This window comes from Cydia amplana, chromosome 22, assembly GCF_948474715.1.
Source record: "Cydia amplana chromosome 22, ilCydAmpl1.1, whole genome shotgun sequence".
Lineage (NCBI taxonomy): Eukaryota > Metazoa > Arthropoda > Insecta > Lepidoptera > Tortricidae > Cydia > Cydia amplana.
In genome coordinates this window covers 8,021,550-8,044,381 of record NC_086090.1, presented here as the reverse complement: position 1 = coordinate 8,044,381, position 22,832 = coordinate 8,021,550, and the positions used below count along the sequence as shown (strand labels likewise).

Sequence of the window (22,832 nt, the reverse complement as noted above, 5' to 3'; positions counted from 1 at the left end):
ATAAAGTTTCTACTATAACTATTGCATACTGTTTAACAGTTGGAAAAGGTGAAAAAATATTTTATATTAACAAAAAATAATTTTCTCCAAACTAAATGTTATCTGGGGGCACGGCAGTGCCCCCGCCAAGTCGAGCAAAACAAAGAGGCACGGCCGTACCATCCTTTTCTCGAAGCGATTCAGGATTTCAGGCCATTTTCGACGTCCTGTAATTTTGTGCTGGCTGAATGGCTGAAGCTAGAACCCTGAATTTTCAGTAATCTATAGGGCTTAACATGCTTAAGATATATTCTCAAAAACATTCAATTTGAATTTGTAGTTTAAGAATGATTGTATGTGTTCCTTAATTTCGACACTGATTCACTCACTCACGATCATCATAATTCTAAGGTACTTCTAGCATACCCACAAGCTTCACATTTTAAACATAAGTAGTTTTCAGCTTATCAAGCCATAGAAAACCTAAAAATATTGCCATATCAGTCACGTTTTAAAGATGTGTTTAGTTATGATATGTGTATACATAGTATGGGTATGAGTACCCGAAAAGAAGGACTGCCTACAAAAAGAGATGAGATCTCATCAAAAACATTACATGTAAAAAGGTGCAAGTCTCGCAACGCTTCTATACTACAAAAAAGTTTAAGATGTAAAATGTGAAACCAAGTCGGTTATTTTAATCAGTGCCAGGGGGTGTTAAAACCGTATCAATAAGATATCTTTAATTTGTAATACATAGAATGACTTGGCAATCGCACATAATGCTTTACTCGTACCGTATACTCACCGTACCGTACACTAAATATGTGCAATGCTCAAACTGCAATTAGCGCTAGCGTTATGTTCAATTAGAATTATTTTTAATAGGTGACGATGATCCTTATGTCATTATGCAGCCGTGCGATGGCCAAGTCATTATACGTATTACAAATTAAAGATATCTTATTGATACGGTTTTAACACTCCCTGGCACTGATTAAAATAACCGACTTGGTTTCACATTACATCTTAAACTTTTTTGTAGTAGAAGCATTGCGAGACTTGCACCTTTTTACATGTAATGTTTTTGATGATTTGTTTGTTTGTAGGTAATTGTATTGTATTCGTTCACAAAATAATATATCATCAAAATGGAGGCCTGAAAGTTAAATTGATTACCTCAATATTGACTTAGTCCATAGTTTCCCAAAGTGGTCAATACCGCCCCCCAGTGGACGCTGAAGAGTTTCAGGGGGGCGGTAAGGGCCGCGGAAGCGATTGGGGGGCGTTCATGCTGCCCAGGGGGGCGCTTCCGCAAGTGAAAAAAAAACTAAAATATTAGATACTTAATACAAATAGATTTATACCTGAGTAAGTATACGGTTTATTTGTGTTCCTACCTAAAACAGCATTTTGAGGAATTAATTCTCAACAAGCTGGAAATCGTTTTAATACCTTCATTTGGTCCTAAAATAAATGCGTGTAATCAGAGTTTGCTCAATTCCAGGAGGTGTGCATAAATTTTGTGAACCTTGGAAGTTCAATTTTTCTTTGGATTTCCAAACCACTCGATGTAGAAGGAATCATCAATTGGGATCAGATACTTACTGGCGAAAAATAATTTCGGATTTTAATCCTCCCGTTTGTCAGGATTCGCATTCTACTTTTTTCGTATTTAACTATTCTCGTCCATGCTAACCTGTCTCGTGATTGTGAGAAGCAAAACTCGATTGTCTGGTAGCGCCGGCCGTGAGCGGTTGGCTGCCCGCTTTGTTATAGTCAGTGGCGGATTTGCAGTCTTTGCCGCCCTAGGCTCAGACCCTGTAGCCGCCCCTTCAGCATCAGCACCCATCATATTGACTACATTTAGGTCAGGCAACGAAAAGGTATAGAGGGTCATTACCCTCTATACCTTTTCGTTGCGTTACGTTTATACGTTTTCGTCGTTAAAAATGTGTCCCAAGCCCATTGGCTTGGGACACCTTTTTAACTTATTAACTTTGTTTGGACTCTGTTCTTGCTCTTGAATGTCTATAATTTTGCATTAAATTTCCATCAATAATATTCACGATGCTCACGAGAAAAGGAACCCGAAAGATTTTAACAGTGTAGCAGATCTGCGAAATCGACTCCACACTCGCGTTCGCGGCGATTCGCGCACGAGTGTGGAGGGCCCTATACAAGCCCCCCTCCAGACTATTGTGCGTGAATCGCGGCGCGATTTCGCCGAGCGAACATATCGCGACGTTGACGTATGACTCCACACTCGCAAACTTCTCGGTGATTTCGCAGTTTAGTTCAGGCCAAGATGGCTGAAAAGCATCAGCTTATCGAGTTTAACTGTCATTTATCTAAGGCATCATACTTGCTGTAGCTATTTTTCCATTTTGTTTTGTTGTAAAACCGTAAAATATAGCCGCTATGTATAATAGAATTAATATTTATCTTGCAACTGATGAGCCAAAATAGTGTGTATTGTGGAGTCTTGCAAGTTCGCGCTCCGCGCCTCCTTTGACGCTGGCCGAAAAACCGACAAAAAACGGGGAACAAGGCGCGAAGGCGTGAACAATCTGTGAAATCGACGCCACACTCGCGTTCGCGGCTTCGCGCCGCGATTCGCGTACAACTGTGGTGGGCCCTCAAGATATCGATAAACTGTACTAAATAAAACTTGTAGCAAATTTAATCAGCTTTCATTTTGTACAATGATGAGTCGTTAGAACGCATAGTTTCCGAGGGTTGTCTATTGTTTGTCCGAAAATTGTATAAAATAATACTCATATGCCCGAATATTATTTGCCCGAATTGTTTGTTTACCATAAAAATGATGTGACATACTCTTTGTTTACCCGATTATTAGATTTCAGAACGTACGAGTGCCATACGTGTTGTTGTCCATATTATTAATTGTAATAATACTATTTAATAGAATATTTCAACGCCATACTAAATAATGGTTTTTCCCTGAATCTATCTAGTCACTATAATTCTGGCATACGATTACGATTACGCAGTTCGCCCTAAGAGCAAGGCGCTTGCTCCGGAGCAAGGCGCGCAAAAAAAAAGACCTAACATCGACTTCTGAACCTAACCTATCCGAGTCGGAGTGCCCCGGAAAGTCTTGCTCGCTCCCTTCGCTCGCTCGCTTGTTCACAGTTCTAACATAATCTAACCTACTTTCTGGTAGCCGTTTTATTTTGTAGGAGGTCACAGTTCTAACCTAACCTAACCTACTTCCTGGGAAGCAATTTGAATAGCAAATTTTATTATGGCTACAAAACAAACAAAGTTTCTGGCACGTGACTAATATAGTAAACAATAAGTATTGCATATGTAATTATGGGAAACAATATAATGGCTGTTGACTATTATGGCAGATGAAATTATGGCAAATGAAATTCTGGCAAGTAGGTGTATACCGTTTCCGAGATATAAGCGAAAAACCGAAAAATAGGACCTTCAAACCTCCCTCTTCCCCCGGCTCAAGTGCTACGGCCGGGGACTTTTGATATGTTCTCCTCCTAACTAGTTCAAACAAAGTTAAGAAGTCAAAAATTGTGTTCCAAGCATTTCCCTCTATACCTTTTTTTGAGAATTCGTTGCCTGGCCTAATTTTGTGTTATTTCTTGTTATCATCAGCGATTTTTTTGCCACAATTTGCCGCCCCTAATATCTCGCCGCCCTAGGCTCGAGCCTACTGTGCCTTATGGGAAATCCGCCACTGGTTATAGTTCTTATGCTTTGATACAGTTTATTTCTATTCACGGTTTAGCACAGTGATCTGAAATCTGAAATTTTGCATGTCAGTATCAATCATGCCGACAAACTGATATAAAAAAAAATCGCGGTGTCCATTGTAAAAATACATAAAAAACCGGCCAAGTGCGAGTCGGACTCGCGCACGGAGGGTTCCGCACCATCAACAAAAAATAGAGCAAAACAAGCAAAAAAACGGTCACCCATCCAAGTACTGACCCCGCCCGACGTTGCTTAACTTCGGTCAAAAATCACGTTTGTTGTATGGGAGCCCCCCTTAAATCTTTATTTTATTCTGTTTTTAGTATTTTTTGTTATAGCGGCAACAGAAATACATCATCTGTGAAAATTTCAACTGTCTAGCTATCACGGTTCGTGAGATACAGCCTGGTGATAGACGGACGGACGGACGGACAGCGGAGTCTTAGTAATAGGGTCCCGTTTTTACCCTTTGGATACGGAACCCTAAAAACACACTTTCAGAAATAATCGCTCCGAAAGACCGAAATTATGCCCCCATCCCCCTCCCCATAATACGAAAAAAACTAGGTATTTTGAACATACATAGTTGACCCATTTTTGAGTTATGAAAAAAGTTATCCCCTCTCAGGTAAAATGACGGACGCGGGCAACTATGGAAATCAACGAGTACCTACACTGAGCATACAAGAAAGTAAAACGATTCAAACTTCCGGCACAAGTATGATAAGTAGTTAATCAATTTTGGAACGTTTAAAATAATTAGTTTACCTATAAATGATGAAGAAATTCGGCAGAGATCTCAATTTAAATGTCAACGTTACCTACCGTAAAACGGGGTCACCAGAAATCGCGGGGTGAATAGAGAAAATTTCGGTACTTTCCTTTACATTGTTATATTTTAAAAAGTAGACTACCATCCCCAATTCTTTTGAGATACAATTATAGTAGAATATTCAATATTTAATCTGGTAACACGAATCAAGCATGAGGATGGTCACAAATAATAAATATTTTAGTTTGAAGTGAGGCCTTGTGAAAGTAAGATATATTGCCTATCTGATCTTTGACGTAGCAGTGAAATACAGGTTAGTTATTGTGTTATTTATAATGTATTAAGTAAACCAGTTCTTCTAGTGTTTAAATAATAAAAGATAATGCCGATTTTCCTTATTAATTAAAGATAAATGTGCAAAAAACAAATCATAACCGTTTTTACATCCCAACGGGGTGAATAGACACGACAACAGGGTGAGGAGACACGCCATATGGGGTCAACAGACACGTCATATGGGGTGAAAAGACACGACTGAGGGGTGAAGAATAACGAATAGGGGTGAATGGAAATATTTATGCTAGGGTTGTCAAAACGTATTTTCTCAAATTTTTAAATTATACAATACTATAAAGTATAAAATTTAGCAATGTTTCATATATTTTGGTATTAAATATGAGTTTTGAGTTTGAACACTTTTTTATCATAGTTATTCATTGTGATTTTATGTATTGTGATATAAATATTTATCACTGCTCCTTAAATAATAGGTAGGTACTTAAAGAATATGCTTCTAGTGTAAGCCAAGTTGATTTTTTATATACAATTCTCATACGTTTTATGAGTATGTGACTAGTTTAATTATAGTTGATTTATAAAAAAGTGATTTAGTGAAAGTCAGTTTATTTATTTACTTTTATCCTAATAAAAACCTATTTGAAGTTTGTGACAGCCGTGACTGTTTTTTCTAATCACCCCATATGACGTGTCTATCGACCCCGTTTTACGATATGTCGAAATCGGGTAGTTTTTCTTCATTTTCTCTAAAATCAGCGGGTTGAAATTAAAAATAAGTATACAGAATTGAAGAACTAAGCAAGACTCAAATCATGATGTCAAAATTATTACTTTTATCATTTGGATTCTTGGTGAAAATCGTCCTTGAAGTTGAAAATCGTGTCTATTCACCCCGTTTTACGGTACCTATAATTAACTCTTTAAAATTGGGCACAAATTACATTATACCATGATGTTCCATATAACTTGATATGCATGGACACATTTACCCGCTTGTAAACAGTAATTTTATATAGCTATAACATCGCCTTTTTCAGATTAAATTGTTTACAAACGAACCATGCGGGTTATAAGAGCGCTTTAGTTTAAAGTTCACATCACGTTTGTCGTTAATGGTTAGACAGAGAAGAAAGACCGAGTACCTACGTGTCCAGTGATTCTTATGGCTAAGTATATAAACACATTAAAATGGATACCTACAGCATTAGAGGGAGAAACAAACAAAGCGCATTTCACGCTACATTAACTTAACATTTGCTTAAACAATTGTGAATAGCTTTGTAACTAAAAAGGGTTGTGATTTTCAATAACAGAAGGCGTCACTCAGTGCACTTTTAACACAATTATGCCAAAAAAAAACCAACAACGGGTTGCACTCCGGGAGTGCCGACAGAAGTGAAAACTCAATGACTAGTCCAAAATGTCTGCAGCACTATGTATAATTGACCCATCCTGCATCCTCCTTTCTATTGAAAAACTTTAGTTCCGAAATTGCTGGTCAGTGAGCTTGTTTAAAATTCGAAATACAAATTTGTAGCGTTAATTGTTTAAAATTCGAATAGAAATTGTAATAGTACATTATTGTCGAGGTTCGGAAGTAGCTACTTGCTGGCTGAGGATTCGTTTTAAACGGACGACCTTGGGAGTCCGTTTAATTGAATCCGAAGCCAGCAAGTAGCCTTCCAACCGAGTCATATATAGTGCTTTTCTCAAAAATGGTGCAAGAAATAGAAATATTTTACGGAAGCAACGTTCTAATTTTCACATAAAAAAGTAAAACCATTAAAAAGATATGCTTGCCGCCTTTAAAAAAAAAAAGAAGTGTATTTTTCTGCTGAAAGTACGCTAACCTATTTGAGACACCTAAATAGTCGCGGTACCAACGTCGCACTCATAAGTGAGAGCGAGAAACAGATATCTCTTTGTCGCTCTCACTTATGGGTGCGACGCTCCAAAGTCGCGGTGCGGTGCGATAGTCTGTTATAATAATAATAATAATAATTAAAAAATTAAAAAGTTAAAAACATTGCAGTCTCGATTTCGGGACTGCAATGTTGCATACAAATTCCATTATTTAACGAGTTCCAAACTTTTTAAAACTCGTTAAATAATGGAATTTGTATGCAACATTGCAGTCCCGAAATCGAGACTGCAATGTTTTTAACTTTTTAATTTTTTGAATGACCATAAACTACGCACTTCGCGACCTATTGTTTAACCTGCAACGTCGACTTTGCCGTCCATTTTTGAGAAAAGTTACCTTGCAGACCTCGCATCTAAATATATGTGGTCATGATATTTTGAGTTTTATTCACCAGTACTAGAGTTCATTTTATTAGCGATTTCATCGAGATGTACCTAGCTTTATTGATGTCGGGAACACAGTGCACAAACCACGGGTCAAGCCTGATGACGTCACCTAATCTCAAGTGCTGCGCCGGATAGTTCCTATCGACCCTTGACACGTGTAGACGCATTGATCTCCGATTATTAATTGTGATTACCTAATTAGTGATTCTGATTAGAGATTTGGCAATACAAGGATGTTGTATGTTGTTTATTGACTTTCGTGCAATTATAGTGTGTCTCAGTTGAATCTAGACTGTTTTACTATCTCGAGGAACCCTAGGACTAATTAGTCATTAGGATGCCCACAAATAGACAATAATCTGATGATCCAGGCCATTCTGTGACATATTTGAGTGATATAAAGATTATAAAGTTAGAATGTAACTGTGAGATACTCGTATTTCAGCCCGTACAAGATTAGAACCTTTTCCATGTAATGTCATTGAGTTTTTCTTTATTGATTTAAATGCCATCTAAATGTGGCCATCTAAATCTTACGGTCACGTGATCGCCTTACGCTGTCTCGAGTTTATCATTTTTTCCCCACCTCAAAAAGTGTCCAGCGCCGCTAAAGAAGTTTTCCCTTCAAAAATCGTGGCACACTTTTATTTCTGACTGTACTTATTCTTATTTGCATGTCTATCTAGCGAGTACTTCTTGCTTGAGACCTTTCTAATGAGCCTAACTCGTTGTGTTTGTGTTTTTCCATCGAGGAGTTCCTTTGGCTGCCTACGGACCAGGCATGTTGCGGATGTAGATATTTTGACATCCGCGGATGCGGATGCGGATGCGGGAAGAAAAGGCCGGCCCAGGAAGCGATGGCTTGATGTCGTTAAGGAGGACATGCGTGCCAACGGACTCACCACCAGGGACGCCGATCGGGTAAAGTGGACACGAAGGAGTCGGAAGGCGGACCCCGGGTCCTCGCGCCCCGCGCGGGGGCACAGCTGGGATTGACGCCAGGATGATGATGATGATGATGATGGATGCGGATGCGGATATTTAAAGGCTCACATCCGCGGATGCGGATGCGGATGCGGATGTCAAGATTAGGTACTTAGAAAACGTCAAATATTAAATTTTTAGTATTTTTTTATTTAAAAAAAAACGAAACGTTTAGTATTTGAGCAAGAATATAGGTGCGTTATATTTAATAAACAGTAACTTGGCCGACTTTTCTGGATCTAGACGATTTCGTTATAGGTAATGACGAAATTACCCAGCACTTACGCCGCCGCTAAGACGTTCCTGTACCAACTTGTTCGACATCCGCATCCGCATAAGCTCCGCATCGATTTTATGCGGATGCGGATGCAGATTCGCAACATCCCTGCTACGGACTGCATCATCAGATCACCACCCTGCTAGCATATTATTGCATTGGCACCGGAATTACAATAGTACTCCAAATTTCAACTGAATCAGATACTGGGAAGTTGTTCAAATTATAGTTACAAGATCTAAAATTACAAATAAAAATAAAAATTATAAATTAAAAAAAAGACAAAACGCTTCAAGTCCTTCCTGGTGCAAAGGTGCCCATGATGCTCGCAGCATTACCACGCTGGATGGATCACCAGTCTAATCATGGACCGCCTCTAAAGCCCCCTCGACACTCGCGTTCGTGGCTTCGCATCGCGATTCACGCACATAGTCTGGATGGGGCTTAAAACAACCAAAATGGGAACCACATTCATGCATACGCCGACGACATCCTCCTAAATTGCACCACCACATCCAGGAGCTCCGAAACAAGACCATATCCTTCATAGACATGTATCCATTTGTGTCATTAAAACGCTTTTTTAACGCGCCTTGTAAAAGCGCTCGTGAGTATGGGGCCTTAGCCCCCATTCGCACGGCAGCTTTTTCAACGCGCGTTAAAAAAGCGCTTGAATCTGTCCGCACTCTAAATTCGATTTAACAACCAAGGCACAAAGTTTAAAATCCAATAACGCTTGATAAAAAGCGCCACCGCTGTCGTGTCAATAAATACACATGTATCCATTTGTGTCATTCAAACGCTTTTTTAACGCGCGTTGAAAAAGCTGCCGTGCGAATGGGAGCTTACTTCTTTTGCTAAGCCACCTCCATACTCTGGAGTCTGGAGGGGGCTATAGCTTGGCCGCACACCCACGGAATTTACATGTGCAAGCGAGACAGCGCTATGCATTTGTAGAGGGACGTCCCGTTCCCACCTGATATTCCGTACGGAAACCGAATGAAAATTCCGTGCTTGTGTGGCCAGGCTATCATATCCTTGAAATCTTTGCCGGAAAACATAATAGCCATAACACACTACCGCACCGCACCAAGGCCACGTTGCGCCGCAACAATATGTGAGAGCGAGAAAGAGATATATGTTTCTCGGTCTCACTTATGGGCGCGCAAAAATCGGTGCGGTGCGGTAGTGTGTTACGACTTGGGCTCAGTGCTGGGACCAATAATGTAAAGGCCCCAGTCATGAATCTAGTATTAAACAAGATTGGGCAAGAGTGGTAGGAATAACTGACAGAACGGGATAGTCTTATGTAACTTTCAGTAGGAGTAGCAGCGAAAGCGCTATTATTGTTTGTCCTTGTCACAGTCTCACATTTTTTTTTATTCCCCACCATAATTTAGTTTGGATTATGGTAAGCAACGAATAAATTCGACCAATCATAGCGTCGCACTGCGTATGTTTTGTCCCTCACGGAGGCACGCGTAGACCACTTCTATAGGATGCTACCTGCTATGGCCCCAGTACACAATGGGCCATCGCCGGCCACTCCAAGGGACGCATTTATGCGTTAGAGGGAGCAAGTGATATTGCTATCTCATTCTACCGCATGGCTGCGTCCCTTGGAGTGGCCGGCGATGGCCCATTGTGTACTGGGGCCTTAAAATCTGGACCGCCTCTAAAGCCCCCTCCACACTCCCGTTCGCGTTTTCCCGCCGCGATTCACGCACATTGTCTGGAGGGGGCTTAAAACAACCAAAATGGCAACCACAATCATGCAATACGCCGACGACATCCTCCTAAATTGCACCACCACATCCAGGAGCTCCGTAACAAGACCATAATATCCTTCCACCAACTTCCACCTTAGGCCCCCTCCACACTCTGCGAAATCGACTCCGCACTCGCGTTCGCGGCTTCGCGCCTCGATTCGCGCATGAGTGTGGAGGGGGCTTATGACAAAGAAATATATAGTTGGTCAAACCAAATTGTAAGTATATAAAAGTGATAACACACTATCGCACCGCACCGCAACGCGACCTTGGTGCGTCGCACCCATAAATAAGAGCGAGAGACAGATATCTCTTTCTCGCTCTCACTTATGGGTGCCACGCACCAAGGTCGCGGGCGGTGCGATAGTGTGTTACCACAAAAAAATACTCATCCTATAAACTATACTCATCCTTTTCTTTTGGGTGCTAGTACTAGTGTAAGACAAAGACAGTATGATTCTCTCTGTCTATGTTTGAAATGAGACAGTCCTTTGACAAATTATAATTTATGTACTTGGTCAACCAGATCTTGACAGTAGAAAAAGGCGGCAAATTTGAAAAATGTAGGCGCGAAGGGATAACGTCCCATAGAAAATTTGAATTTCGCGCCTTTTTTTACTGACAACATTATTGAATCGTAAACTTAAAAATCGTCGTCCCATCCCTAGAATATCACTCTATGTGTCAAATATTTATAGTCTGTGGTATGCAGCGAAAAGTGGACGCCAATTATTGGGCTGTACATTCCTGGGTTGAGCAATCCCAGGTCGAGCATTATCGGTACGGGCCAATAATATGCGACCAATATTCGGCGTTCACTAAATGGATTCGTATTATTGGGTCGTGTATTATTGGGTTGAGCGTTATCAGGGTGTACAAGCTTGGTCCGTGCCAATAATATGAAGCCACTGTTTGGACAGGGCAATAATGTACAACCCAATAACTCGCGTCCAAAAAAGTGGACGCCAATTATTGGGCTGTACATTCCTGGGTTGAGCATTAACCGGACTCATGTCAATCAATCATGTTCAAATCAAAACAATACTTATCTTAAAAATAACAGAAGGTAGCATCCTAGAATACTAGATTCATGAGTTAAAGTTATAATGGTGAATTATTGCTGTGTACAAGGATGTGGTCGTAACAGCAAACAAAACAAACATTTGAACTACTATAGTTTGCCGAAAGAAAAACGACGGTATCGTATCAATTATCAATTTTATACTTGTGATAAGTATCACTATTTTAAATTGATTCGATGTAAAAATGCCTTTAGTAAATCTCATTTTATATTTTTGTCCGTGAAGTGAAATGAAATGCGTTTATTTGCTTAACATTAATGGCGTGTATGAATTTAATTCATAAAACTTAAGAAGCATGCATTCTACAGGTGCTCACAACCTCACAACATGTACTTTATCATAAAAATTGAGATATTGTGAATATCTCATCAGCCCTTAAACATCCCACTGTTGGGCACAGACCTCTCACGAGATGTTCTGGTCAATTCTCTAAACGGAAAATAAAAATATAACCACAGGCAAGTGCAATGGCTGCAAGCGGCGGGGCGCACGGACCTGCTAGAAAAGGACAAGGTGCTGGTTTCGCACCGGTTCTGCTCGCGACACTTTCCTCCCTCGTCTATAAAAAACAAGCATCTTTGTGACACTGCTGTGCCCTCGCTTTGTCTACCAGGGAATACAGAAAAAGGTATTAATGTTGATTTATTAAAACGGAACTAATATATGTTAAAAAAAACCGGCCAAGTGCGAGTCGGACTCGCGCACGGAGGGTTCAGCACCATCAACAAAAAACAGCAAAACAAGCAAAAAAACGGTCACCCATCCAAGTACTGACCCCGCCCGACGTTGCTTAACTTCGGTCAAAAATCATGTTTGTTGTATGGGAGCCCCACTTAAATCTTTATTTTATTCTGTTTTTAGTATTTGTTGTTATAGCGGCAACAGAAATACATCATCTGTGAAAATTTCAACTGTCTAGCTATCACAGTTCGTGAGATTACAGCCTGGTGACAGACGGACGGACGGAAAAGAAGCTGCCAGTTCTCAAAGTATCCACCAAACTTTGATATTTTTTAATTTCTAAGACAGGAATCTCTTAACCTGGTCCAATCGGCCTTGCTGTCAATCCAGCCTGCAATTAAAGTCAGAATGCTTGGATTGAAACTGTAAAAGCTGCCATAAATGCCAAGTTTTGACCCTGTCTGCTCTTGGGTCATAAAGTTTGGAGGTCCCTGATTTAGCACATTTGCTGTGGCAATTACCTTATCAACTAGTGTCTCTGTGAGCTGTAGAGTTCGTGATAAGCTTACACCAAATTTCACGAGAATCGGTTGGAGACCTTTGGTAACGCTCGGTCAATAAACCACATACACTGAGTGATTTATAGCCTTATTTTATGTAAAACACTTTTAGATTTCACCAATTTTTAATTGTTCTACATATTTTTATTGCCATAATAAAATAAAATAAAAAATAAAAATAAAATATTTATTCCAGATAGCGAGATCCACGAACACAAAGGCATTGTATGTGATAGCTGCGGGCTGGCCGTGTCCGGGTTCCGGTACAAATGCGTCTCCTGTGCGGACTATGATTTGTGCCAGAAATGCGAGATGAGGGAGACACACCCGGATCATTATATGCTGAGGATGGCCAAGCCTTTGAAACATGTGAGGAGATTATAGTTAATATAAAATTGAAAGAAAGAAAAAGAAGCGCTGGTGGCCTAGCGGTAAGAGCGTGCGACTTCCGATCCGGAGGTCGCGGGTTCAAACCCCGGCTCGTACCAATGAGTTTTTCGGAACTTATGTACGAAATATCATTTGATATTTACCAGTCGCTTTTCGGTGAAGGAAAACATCGTGAGGAAACCGGTCTAATCCCAATAAGGCCTAGTTTACCCTCTGGGTTGGAAGGTCAGATGGCAATCGCTTTCGTAAAAACTAGTGCCTACGCCAATTCCTGGGATTAGTTGCCAAGCGGACCCCAGGCTCCCATGAGCCGTGGCCAAAATGCCGGGACAACGCGAGGAAGAAGAATATAAAATTGAAAGAATGAAATAGGTTGATATTTAACCATGTGAATACCGTTCACAATGAGTGTGAGCGTGACAGGTTTATAGCCGTGCCTTTCGCGCTGGAGCGTCGTGCGGATCCGCATACTATGTGAACACTGCCTTAGTGCCTTAGCTTTTTGCGTGTGTCAACTTACTGTTACATATTTAATAAGTTTATTGAAATTATCTGACTGCGCTCGCAAGCATAAAAATACAATGAAAATATAATACTTAAATACATTTTATGTATAGAATTATTAAATATAGCGCCACACAGTTTTGGAAGTATATTATCTTTAGTGGCGGTCCGTCGTAAATATTCGTAGGAAATCCAGAGCTGTAATTGCAGTTTACAGATGGAATGCATAATTGTTTTCCACCGTATTTTCACGAATGTGTCTTGCTATTTCAGTCAGTCTCGGTACAAAAAGTACTGACAATACTGACATTGGCTGAACTAGCATGACAAATAGGTAGTACCGTAGGTAACGTAACCTACCTACGTACGTTACATCTGTAGCAACCCTGATCTTCACGAGCTTTAGGAAAAGTGCTCAACTCTAAATAGTAGGCATCTTAGTTTATTTTCCATACGCTTCCAGAAATTGGCAGATGATCTGATCGGCAAGTGGCGCGAGTTTTTCTCCGCGAAGCACGTCACGCCAGACTCGGACAGCGACGATGAACCCATCACCAAATACAGGTAACACTAGAGGCCAGAGCACACTGGGTGCGTGCGCTAATATGTTTGAGCAGTGTACGCACACGTCGCGCTACGCAAGCGGTGTGCCGTCTCTCATAAGGATCTGTATATTACAACGCACACGCATCCGGTGTGCACAGGCCAGTTGCACCAACTCGGCTGCCACCGTTTTCCACCTTAAAACAAAAAATATAACCAGAGCACCAGGTCTCTAATATTAGGAAGTAATTCTTACCTAATATCAGAAATATATTTGTTCCTAAATATATAGTAACTTTAGTAGCTTTAATACTGCTTTAATAATTTAATTAAAATATGGAAATCAAGGGGAGAGCCCTTTGCCCAGCAGTGGAACACTCAGATAGGCTAGGTGAGAAATAATAAATTATACTGCAAGCCAGGGAAACATAAAAAAAACCACATATACTTGGTCAACCAGATCTTGACAGTAGAAAAAGGCGGCAAATTTGAAAAATGTAGGCGCGAAGGGATATCGTCCCATAGAAACTTTGAATTTCGCGCCTTTTTTTACTGACACGATTTGGTTGACCATCTATAATTTTGGTTCAATAACAATTAAAAAAAAAATGTTGTCTATGGTAAATGTGGTTGTCAATGAATATCTCAAAATACAGGAATCACAGCAGCGTCGACCTATCCGAGGAGGTGAAACGCGCGATCAGGGCCGAAGTGGCGCGGGTGTCGAGTCTGCCGGAACCGGAAGAGCCCCGGCTCAAGAGGAAAACGGCCACCGAGCGGCGCCCTATTAAGAGGATACGGATGGACGGCACGATAGGTACTAATAAATTTCACAAAAATCCGATGTAGACAGCATCCCACAGACCCACAATGGCATTATTGCCAAAGTTGAAAGTTGAAGTCCGTTTCAACTTTGGCAATAATGCCATTGTGGGTCTGTGGGATGCTGTCTCTACATCGGATTTTTGTGAAATTTTGTGAACAGGTTCTATAATAATATTGTTTTTTTGCCGGTTAAAGTCATTAATCGAATTTAAACTGTTGTGAGGCCACTGACAATCCAACCTCTAGACTGAGCTTAGGCCAATTCTTTCATGAAACCGATGCTGCCAAAAATACGGGGGTGCGGGGGGACGAGGTGAGCGAATCCCGTGCCGTGATTGGTCCGTTCAAAGACACGGACCAATCACGGCACGGGATTGACCCGAAGATGGAGTAACGCTACCGTATGTGTGGCAGAGGGGGTAGCGCGACTATGCTATGTCTAGAGGTTGGATTGTCTGTGTGTGAGGCATACTAACATTGAATAATTTTACGGTTGAGACTCGCTTGTTTTAAGTCACTCGCGCGACATGTTGTTTCGGAGAGCCTAGGTCTCCTTTCTCAAGCACTAACATTGCGAGTAGCGTTCACGACGGCCGTGTATCGCGTACTGTGGCGCGCCGTGTCAACATGTCGCGCGAGTGACTTAAAACAAAGTGAGTCTAAACCATGTCTAAACCGTAAAATGATTCAATGATTACGTTATTAGAAATTTTTAAAAATGGCTACTTGCTATGGCTACAAAACTTTAACTAAAATAAAACGATCTTAGAACAAATTATACGTAACTTTCCCACCTGAATATATTTTAAAATATTGATCCTAGTGAAAAAGTGTACTGAATCTTTTTTGTAGAACATTTTATGTAGATTACTTATGTAATAGAACCTTTTTTACTACGGGCCACCGTTTAAGAGTTTTTTTACGAAAAACTATAAAAAGGGACCTTAAACCCCCCCCCCCCCTACCCGTTAGCTTCACCCCTACCCGCCGGTACTTTTAGTATCTTGTTTAATAAACCATTCCCTACAACTATGCCAAAATTTGCTTATACATGTAGGTATTATTTCCGCTGTAATTCCTTCGTTTGGTGGCCTATAGTGCATGTTCATAAATTATTGTCTACTATGATTCTAGTTTACATTTAGTTTTTTTTGCACCTCCTAATTATATCATTTTTCATTTCTCCACTACCTAAAGGTTGTCTGGAAGAGATCGCTCTTTAGCGATAAGCCCGCCTGTTGTTTACCTCTGTCTTCATGTGTTATTTGTGTTTCCATGTACATTTATTCTGAGGTTGTGCAATAAAGAGGATTTGTATTGTATTGTGGGTGGATCAACTATTTCTTGTTGTTATTCTGTCCGGTCAGCCAAGAGACAATAGTAGCATAGTTTGTTAGAAGACATTGTACACCACCGTCTTCGGACACGCTTGGTAGACGACCCTGAATGGAAAGGGTTTATAAGTATCACAAAAAAGCGTTTTTGGTGAATTTAAATGCCTAAAAATCAGGTTTTAAAGAGTGACCCAGGAGAACGTAACCATGGCAACGAGTGACAAGAAATAGTTGATTCACCCTTGTATTGTATTTCAGGGTATGATGAGGAGGATAGGAGCGTCCCGGAGATGGTGTTCGCCGACGTGAACGAGGATGATCAGCTGCTGGAAGTCAAGCACGAAGTTACTGGGGAAGGTACTGTCCACAACTTAAGAATAAACAAGAATAAGAATAAAGATCAATTTATTTCAGCAAATAGGTTACAGATATACCAGGGCACTAGGCAATGCCTGTATCGCGGGGAACCAAATTACAATTAAATATCGGAGCTGTTACATTTAGTCTAACATTTAGTAAGAAACTACTTACGACTAGTAATCTTAACTACAAACTAAAGCTAACCCTAGACACAATATTGAAACTAGATCCTGTCAAATATGTCTTCTGTCTCGGCATAATTTTGCGAGTGCAGCAGTATGAAAAGTAGTTTTTTCGCTTCCATTTGAGTGCAATCCCTGAGGTTACATAGTTTGTTTATTGCATTGTATGTAGACGCTCTGATGCAATCACCAAAACGTTTGCCAAATGCTGAATTTACTCTTGGAATGGGTAAATTGAAAACGCGTTTTTGTGTTAACTTATTATAGTCCTTTAATAATTTAGACGATTTATGTGTTTGCAAGCAAATTTTGTGAATAAAAAGTTGACGAACGGACAGAACTTTAGCTTGAGCAAAGAGATCAGCAGTTGGAAAACGGAAAGGTTTTTTGAACATTACTTTCAGCACCGAACGTTGCGCTCTTTCAATTTCTAGCATGGTAGTCTTTGCTGCACTGCCCCACACCCCAATGCAATAACAGATTACAGATTGGCACAGTGCGACATAGACCAGTTTTAGTAAAGATTCATCTGCAGCAAGACGGAGTTTCTTAAATATATAAATAGACTTTCTGATTCTACCAGAGAGTTTGTGAATGTGATGTTTAAAATTTAAGTTTTCATCTACAAAAACGCCAAGGTATTTTATAATGTCAGCGCGCTGGATTCTATCACAATTACAGTTACAGAGATTATCTGGGAAATCAGTACACGAGTGGATTTTTATGGTGGGATCGAAAGATGGTTTTGTCAAAGCAGTTTTATGAAAACATAAGAATTTCGTTTTATCACTGTTAATGGTCAGAAGATTGTCGCGAAACCAGCGCGCTGCCATTTGCATACCTCTTTCAGTGACAGCAATTACTTTCTCCCAGTTAGTATCGTTAAACAGTATGACGGTGTCGTCCGCGTAACATATAATCTCAGAATTTGGGATATTAAGATTAAGAATATCGTTAATATAGATTGTAAATAGTGTCGGGCCGAGAATGCTACCTTGAGGAACCCCGAACCCGATGCGCTCATAGTCGCTATTAAAAGAACCCACCTTAACGAACTGCCTTCTCCCAGACAGGTAACTTGTGAACCAGGCCAGTGGCACACCCCGAATGCCTATATTATATAGTTTCCGAAGCAGAATCGGAAAGGACACCGTATCGAAGGCTTTAGCTAGGTCTAAAAAGACCCCAATACATTTTAAATTTTTGTCCAAATACGACGATATGAGGTTTGTAAGAACTAAAGTGGCATCTTCCGTGGAACGGTTCCTTCTAAACCCGAATTGTCGCTCAGATAAGAGATCAAATTTATCTAAATATTTTACCAATCGTCTGTTAACAAGCTTTTCTAAAATTTTTGAGAAGGTGCTAAGCAAAGATATGGGCCTATAGTTGCCGGGGATATCTTTAGGCCCTTCTTTATGGATGGGAGTAACCGAAGCAATTTTCCACAGATCCGGAAAGCATCCCAAGCCGAGACTGAGATTATAGATGTGGGTCAAAGGTTCAATTATAACATTTCTAATGTACTTTAGGAGCTTATTGCTAATGCCGTCCGGCCCAGGCGCACTGTCATCTTTTAGTTGTAATATTATACTTTCAATTTCCTTTTGATCCGTTGGCTGCATAAAGAAGCCAAGAACATTACCCCCACTTAGTTGAAATTTACTGGCAATTATTTCCTCCGACTCACCAGAGTTTGAGATAATGTTACCAGCCAGCGTTTGGCCCACGGATGTAAAAAATCTATTGCAGTTGTTTAGGGAGTCTACAGGATTAGACGTGGAAATAAGTTCTGTGGGCTGAGAGTTTCTCTTACTTATATTACATATATTTTTAATAGTATTCCACAATTTCTTTGTGTTATGGTTATTGGCCGCGAGTTCTTGTTTCTCGTATTGTACTTTGTATTTTAACTTAGTATTTTAATAAGACAATTTTTAGGGTTCCGTAGCCAAATGGCAAAAAACGGAACCCTTATAGATTCGTCATGTCTGTCTGTCTGTCTGTCCGTCTGTCCGTCTGTCTGTCCGTCCGTATGTCACAGCCACTTTTCTCCGAAACTATAAGAACTATACTGTTGAAACTTGGTAAGTAGATGTATTATGTGAACCGCATTAAGATTTTCACACAAAAATAGAAAAAAAACAATAAATTTTTGGGGTTCCCCATACTTCGAACTGAAACTCAAAAATTTTTTTTTCATCAAACCCATACGTGTGGGGTATCTATGGATAGGTCTTCAAAAATAATATTGAGGTTTCTAATATCATTTTTTTCTAAACTGAATAGTTTGCGCGAGAGACACTTCCAAAGTGGTAAAATGTGTGTCCCCCCCCCTGTAACTTCTAAAATAAGAGAATGATAAAACTAAAAAAAATATATGATGTACATTACCATGTAAACTTCCACCGAAAATTGGTTTGAACGAGATCTAGTAAGTAGTTTTTTTTTTATACGTCATAAATCGCCTAAATACGGAACCCTTCATGGGCGAGTCCGACTCGCACTTGGCCGCTTTTTTTTTATTGCAGTAAAAGACAGGTTAAAATACAATTAAAAAGACATACATACAGTCAGTCATACTTACAAACTAACTACTAACTAAACATTGCTGCCGCTCCTAGACGCTTCCGGTGCAAAAGTGCCCATAATACTGCCGCGCTGGATGGCTATGGATAGCCTTTGCACCAGAAACGACTCGGAGCGGGGGTCCTCCCCCTTCTGCCTAAGTATTTTAATTATCTTTGGTCCACGTTACATAGGGCAATTCGCCAGTAACTGGCCACCCTAAACTAAAAATGAATTCTATTCACCTATAAACAGAATTCATTTTAGTATAAGGTTTCTATAACTGGACAGCCTTCAATAACTAGCCACCAGGGGGGGGGGGCGGGGTATGCCGTAGCATTACGGCCGACTTTTCATCTTACTCCAACGCACCTTCGTTTTTACTCCGGAAATAATTCCTTAAGAGGTTGAAAACCGGAATGGAAGCGAGATACCTAATTGATGCATCGCCTGACAATTGATACATGTATCAAATTGAATGATTGCAATGCCATTACACTTTTTCTATTTAGCCGCTATAGTCGTCTCTCAAATATCGAAGTTTATAATGTTTATATGGGGAAATAGTTTGTCAAAAGACTGTCTCATTTCAAGCACCCAAAAAAAAAAAGGATGAGTATAGTTTCCTGGTTCTTATTGACTGACAAATTGGTTTGACTAACAATATTTTTTCTTTTTTCAGAATGGAAGAAGATGGTGCACGTCAAAATAAGTGACGACCTGACGGAGCTAATGATAGAAGTGCCTCAACAGAACGCGGGCCACACGGCGTTATGAGTTTATACGACAGTTTGAGTTATATGCTCTTTTTATGACGTAGATAAAAAAACTGAGCTAAAGACTCCTTTTAGGACTGTACATATATGATTAAGGTATAATGTTTAATTTAAAATGTGTACTTAAATAAGGTCAATGTGGCTAATTCCGTCTTAGGGACTATTCCGTCCACGAGCGTATATTTCTTTGCTTTTCAATCGTAGGAAACAAAACCATCTGCTTTTGATTGCTGAAACTAAAAGCAATCGCTGCCTTGTCGGTGAAATTATCAATATTGTTCGTTGTTCGAGAAAAACACTAGTAGACGGAATAGTCCCTATGACTGAATATAAACTAAGTGGTAAATAAATGTTTGTAATCAATTACACGTTTTCCAATTTACTATCCCTTGTAAGTACTAAAATCAAACACAGCAAATCTAAATAATGGTATATTTTCAAAAATATTGTTACATGACCTGCATTATATATTTACAAAAATAAAAACACAATAAAAATAATATTTCCAGTTTTACAACCGCCAAAGGTACAAAAATTAAATAAAAACATACAATATCCAAGGGCGATATAAGACTTAGCAGTATATTTACATCTGAAGCATACATAACTATATTTTTTGTATTTGTCTTCTAATATGTGTAGCAACATTTGTTGTGAGAAAAAGAGTGTTCTTGTTATGGCACTGAATGATACTTAAATATTTTATTTGTATGTTCTTATAAAATATGAGTTCAGGATGTAATTGAGTATATAGTGTACATATTTACTACACATATTATAAGACTAATTTAACATAGTCCGTTCCTTTCACAGGTCGTAATATTTCATTTAGGCAACGTTTTTAAATGAATACGCTACTATAATAGTAAAATGTCATATATTAGTTTCTCACAGCAAACTTAATGATTAAATTTAATTTTTACCCTTCTTTGGGCAGTCGGGCAAACACGAGTTTCTTTAAAAATGTGCCCTTAAGGATAAAGCGGCTAATTCCGTCATTGGGGCTATTCCGTCCACGAGCGTATATTTCTTTGAATCGTAGAAATCGTAGAATTCCTAAAATGGTAGTAAAAAACCATTTGCTTTTGATTGCTGAAACTACAATCAATCGCTGCTTTGTGGATGAATTTATCAATTTTGTTCGTTGTCCGAGAAAAACGATAATGGACGGAATAGTCCCTATGACGGAATTAGCCACGTTGACCTTAAAATTTTATTTAGCAACGAGTGCCCTTAGTGCGGTAAGGTAACAAAGAGGACCTTATATCAGGTTCAATAAGGTCGATTTTCCTCTGAAGACCCATTCAAAATGTAGACGTGTCCAAGATTATATTTTACTTGTAGTAGTGTGTTCAATTAAAAACAGCTTACAAGTTTAAAAGCGCGTCTACTAGAAGCGGTCTGAGCTTGAAATGTTCAAATCATCGTTAAAATTAAAATTTTGCGCCCCTTCAGGGGCATGTCACCGTTGTGGCGGGGCGAGTCAAGTGAATCAATAGGCTAGACTAGTATATAAATACTATTTGGCCCTAGTGATACCGATATTCCTCGCAAGCTATGATATGGTACATTTATTTTCAGCTATAAATAAGAAAAAGAAAATATTTATCTTAAATTTAAGGAGGGTCTTTAACTCTTTAGTCGCATGATCGAAAGTTACAAAATACCAAAATTATGACAGCCAATAAGGGCTTCGTAACACAGGCGCGTTTTCCGGGCGCGGCGTGAGCATTTTATATGTAAAAGCGGCGCGCCCCGCTCACGCCGCGCCCGGAAAACGCGCCTGCGTGACAAAGCCTTTTAAGTATTTTTAGCCAGTCCAGTCCATAGTCGAGCTCAGCTACGTTGCTTAAGCTTTTACAAGGCAGAGGGAATATTTGTCCCACTTGATTTTGAACTATATTTCAAAGTGATATGGTTCAATTTTCTGACACCTGACGCCTTATAAATGGTTAAGTGAGTTGTAAAATAATTTGGCAACACCATAACCATCACATTTTCATAGAAGATTGATGTTTATAAAGACATTGCCAGACTCAAATGAGGAACATTGCACCATTCAACTCGCCCCACCTAGCAACCGTTACGGCTCATTTAGACGGCGCGCGAACTCTTATACGATTTTAGTTACATTGCGGACCATTGAGGTTACATCTATTCAGCCGACCGATCAAATGACGCAATGTAATGACTCGCATGCGAGTTCTCACCCCGTCTAAATGAGCCCTTAGTCTCCGATTCGTACTAACCTAACTTACACTAGTTGTTTTTATAAAAACGTCATGATCTTCCTACGTGTTACATCGTTACAAAAAGCTAAACCTTAGTCTCTGGGCTCGCGCATTCCCAACCTTAATACTGAACACATTCAGGAGATCGTGTGTGTTTGTAGGCCGCTTAGGAAATCTAAATTATATAGGTACATAATAGTGTTGGCTAAAACTAATTATTTGGTGTCTTTCCTTACATCGATTCGCTTGTTTAGATTCCAATTTGACCCCCCGCTTCTAATAGATTACAGTTCGTTTTTGGCTGGCAAATTTAGACCTCTGGATGTTGATGTAAACCAATCTAGGGTTCCTTTAAACCTTTATAACGCAGAGGGGATATATTTACCACCTGATTTTGAACTTTAATTTTAAGTGATAGGATTCAATTTTGCATAATTCCTGACACCCTTATGCCTTATAAAGTTAATTCTAGACTAGACCTCTAGACGGTTGTTGATGGTTTAGTTAAACCAAGCCTTTCAATATCAATGACTTTCATTACGCATAATTAAATTATTCTTATTAAGTTCTTTTGAATCCCGCATTTAAAAGACTGTACGACTAAAAAGATTGAACACTTTTAATATAAACGAGTTGACCGCTTTAACAGACTCCTAACCTAAGACTAGTT

General features: G+C 39.6%; 1 protein-coding gene across 1 annotated transcript; it reads left to right on the top strand.

Moving 5' to 3' along the window:
* The first annotated feature begins 11,225 nt into the window (after nucleotides 1–11,225).
* On the top strand, nucleotides 11,226–19,939 carry LOC134658308 (uncharacterized). Its single transcript, XM_063513939.1, has 7 exons — nucleotides 11,226–11,324; nucleotides 11,667–11,836; nucleotides 12,646–12,818; nucleotides 13,807–13,907; nucleotides 14,543–14,703; nucleotides 16,304–16,402; nucleotides 19,838–19,939. The coding sequence occupies exons 1-7, from the start codon at nucleotides 11,233–11,235 to the stop codon at nucleotides 19,930–19,932; spliced, it is 891 nt and encodes a 296-aa protein (XP_063370009.1). The 5' UTR covers nucleotides 11,226–11,232; the 3' UTR covers nucleotides 19,933–19,939.
* The last annotated feature ends 2,893 nt before the right edge of the window (nucleotides 19,940–22,832 follow it).

What these genes read in the sequence shown, in the direction of transcription:
- LOC134658308 (XM_063513939.1), top strand. Translation starts at nt 11,233, where the DNA reads ATGGTGAATTATTGCTGTGTACAAGGATGTGGTCGTAACAGCAAACAA. An exon ending in TGGCCAAGCCTTTGAAACAT is followed by an intron (nt 12,819 to 13,806) that starts GTGAGGAGATTA and finishes ATACGCTTCCAG; the next exon opens with AAATTGGCAGATGATCTGAT. An exon ending in ACGGATGGACGGCACGATAG is followed by an intron (nt 14,704 to 16,303) that starts GTACTAATAAAT and finishes ATTGTATTTCAG; the next exon opens with GGTATGATGAGGAGGATAGG.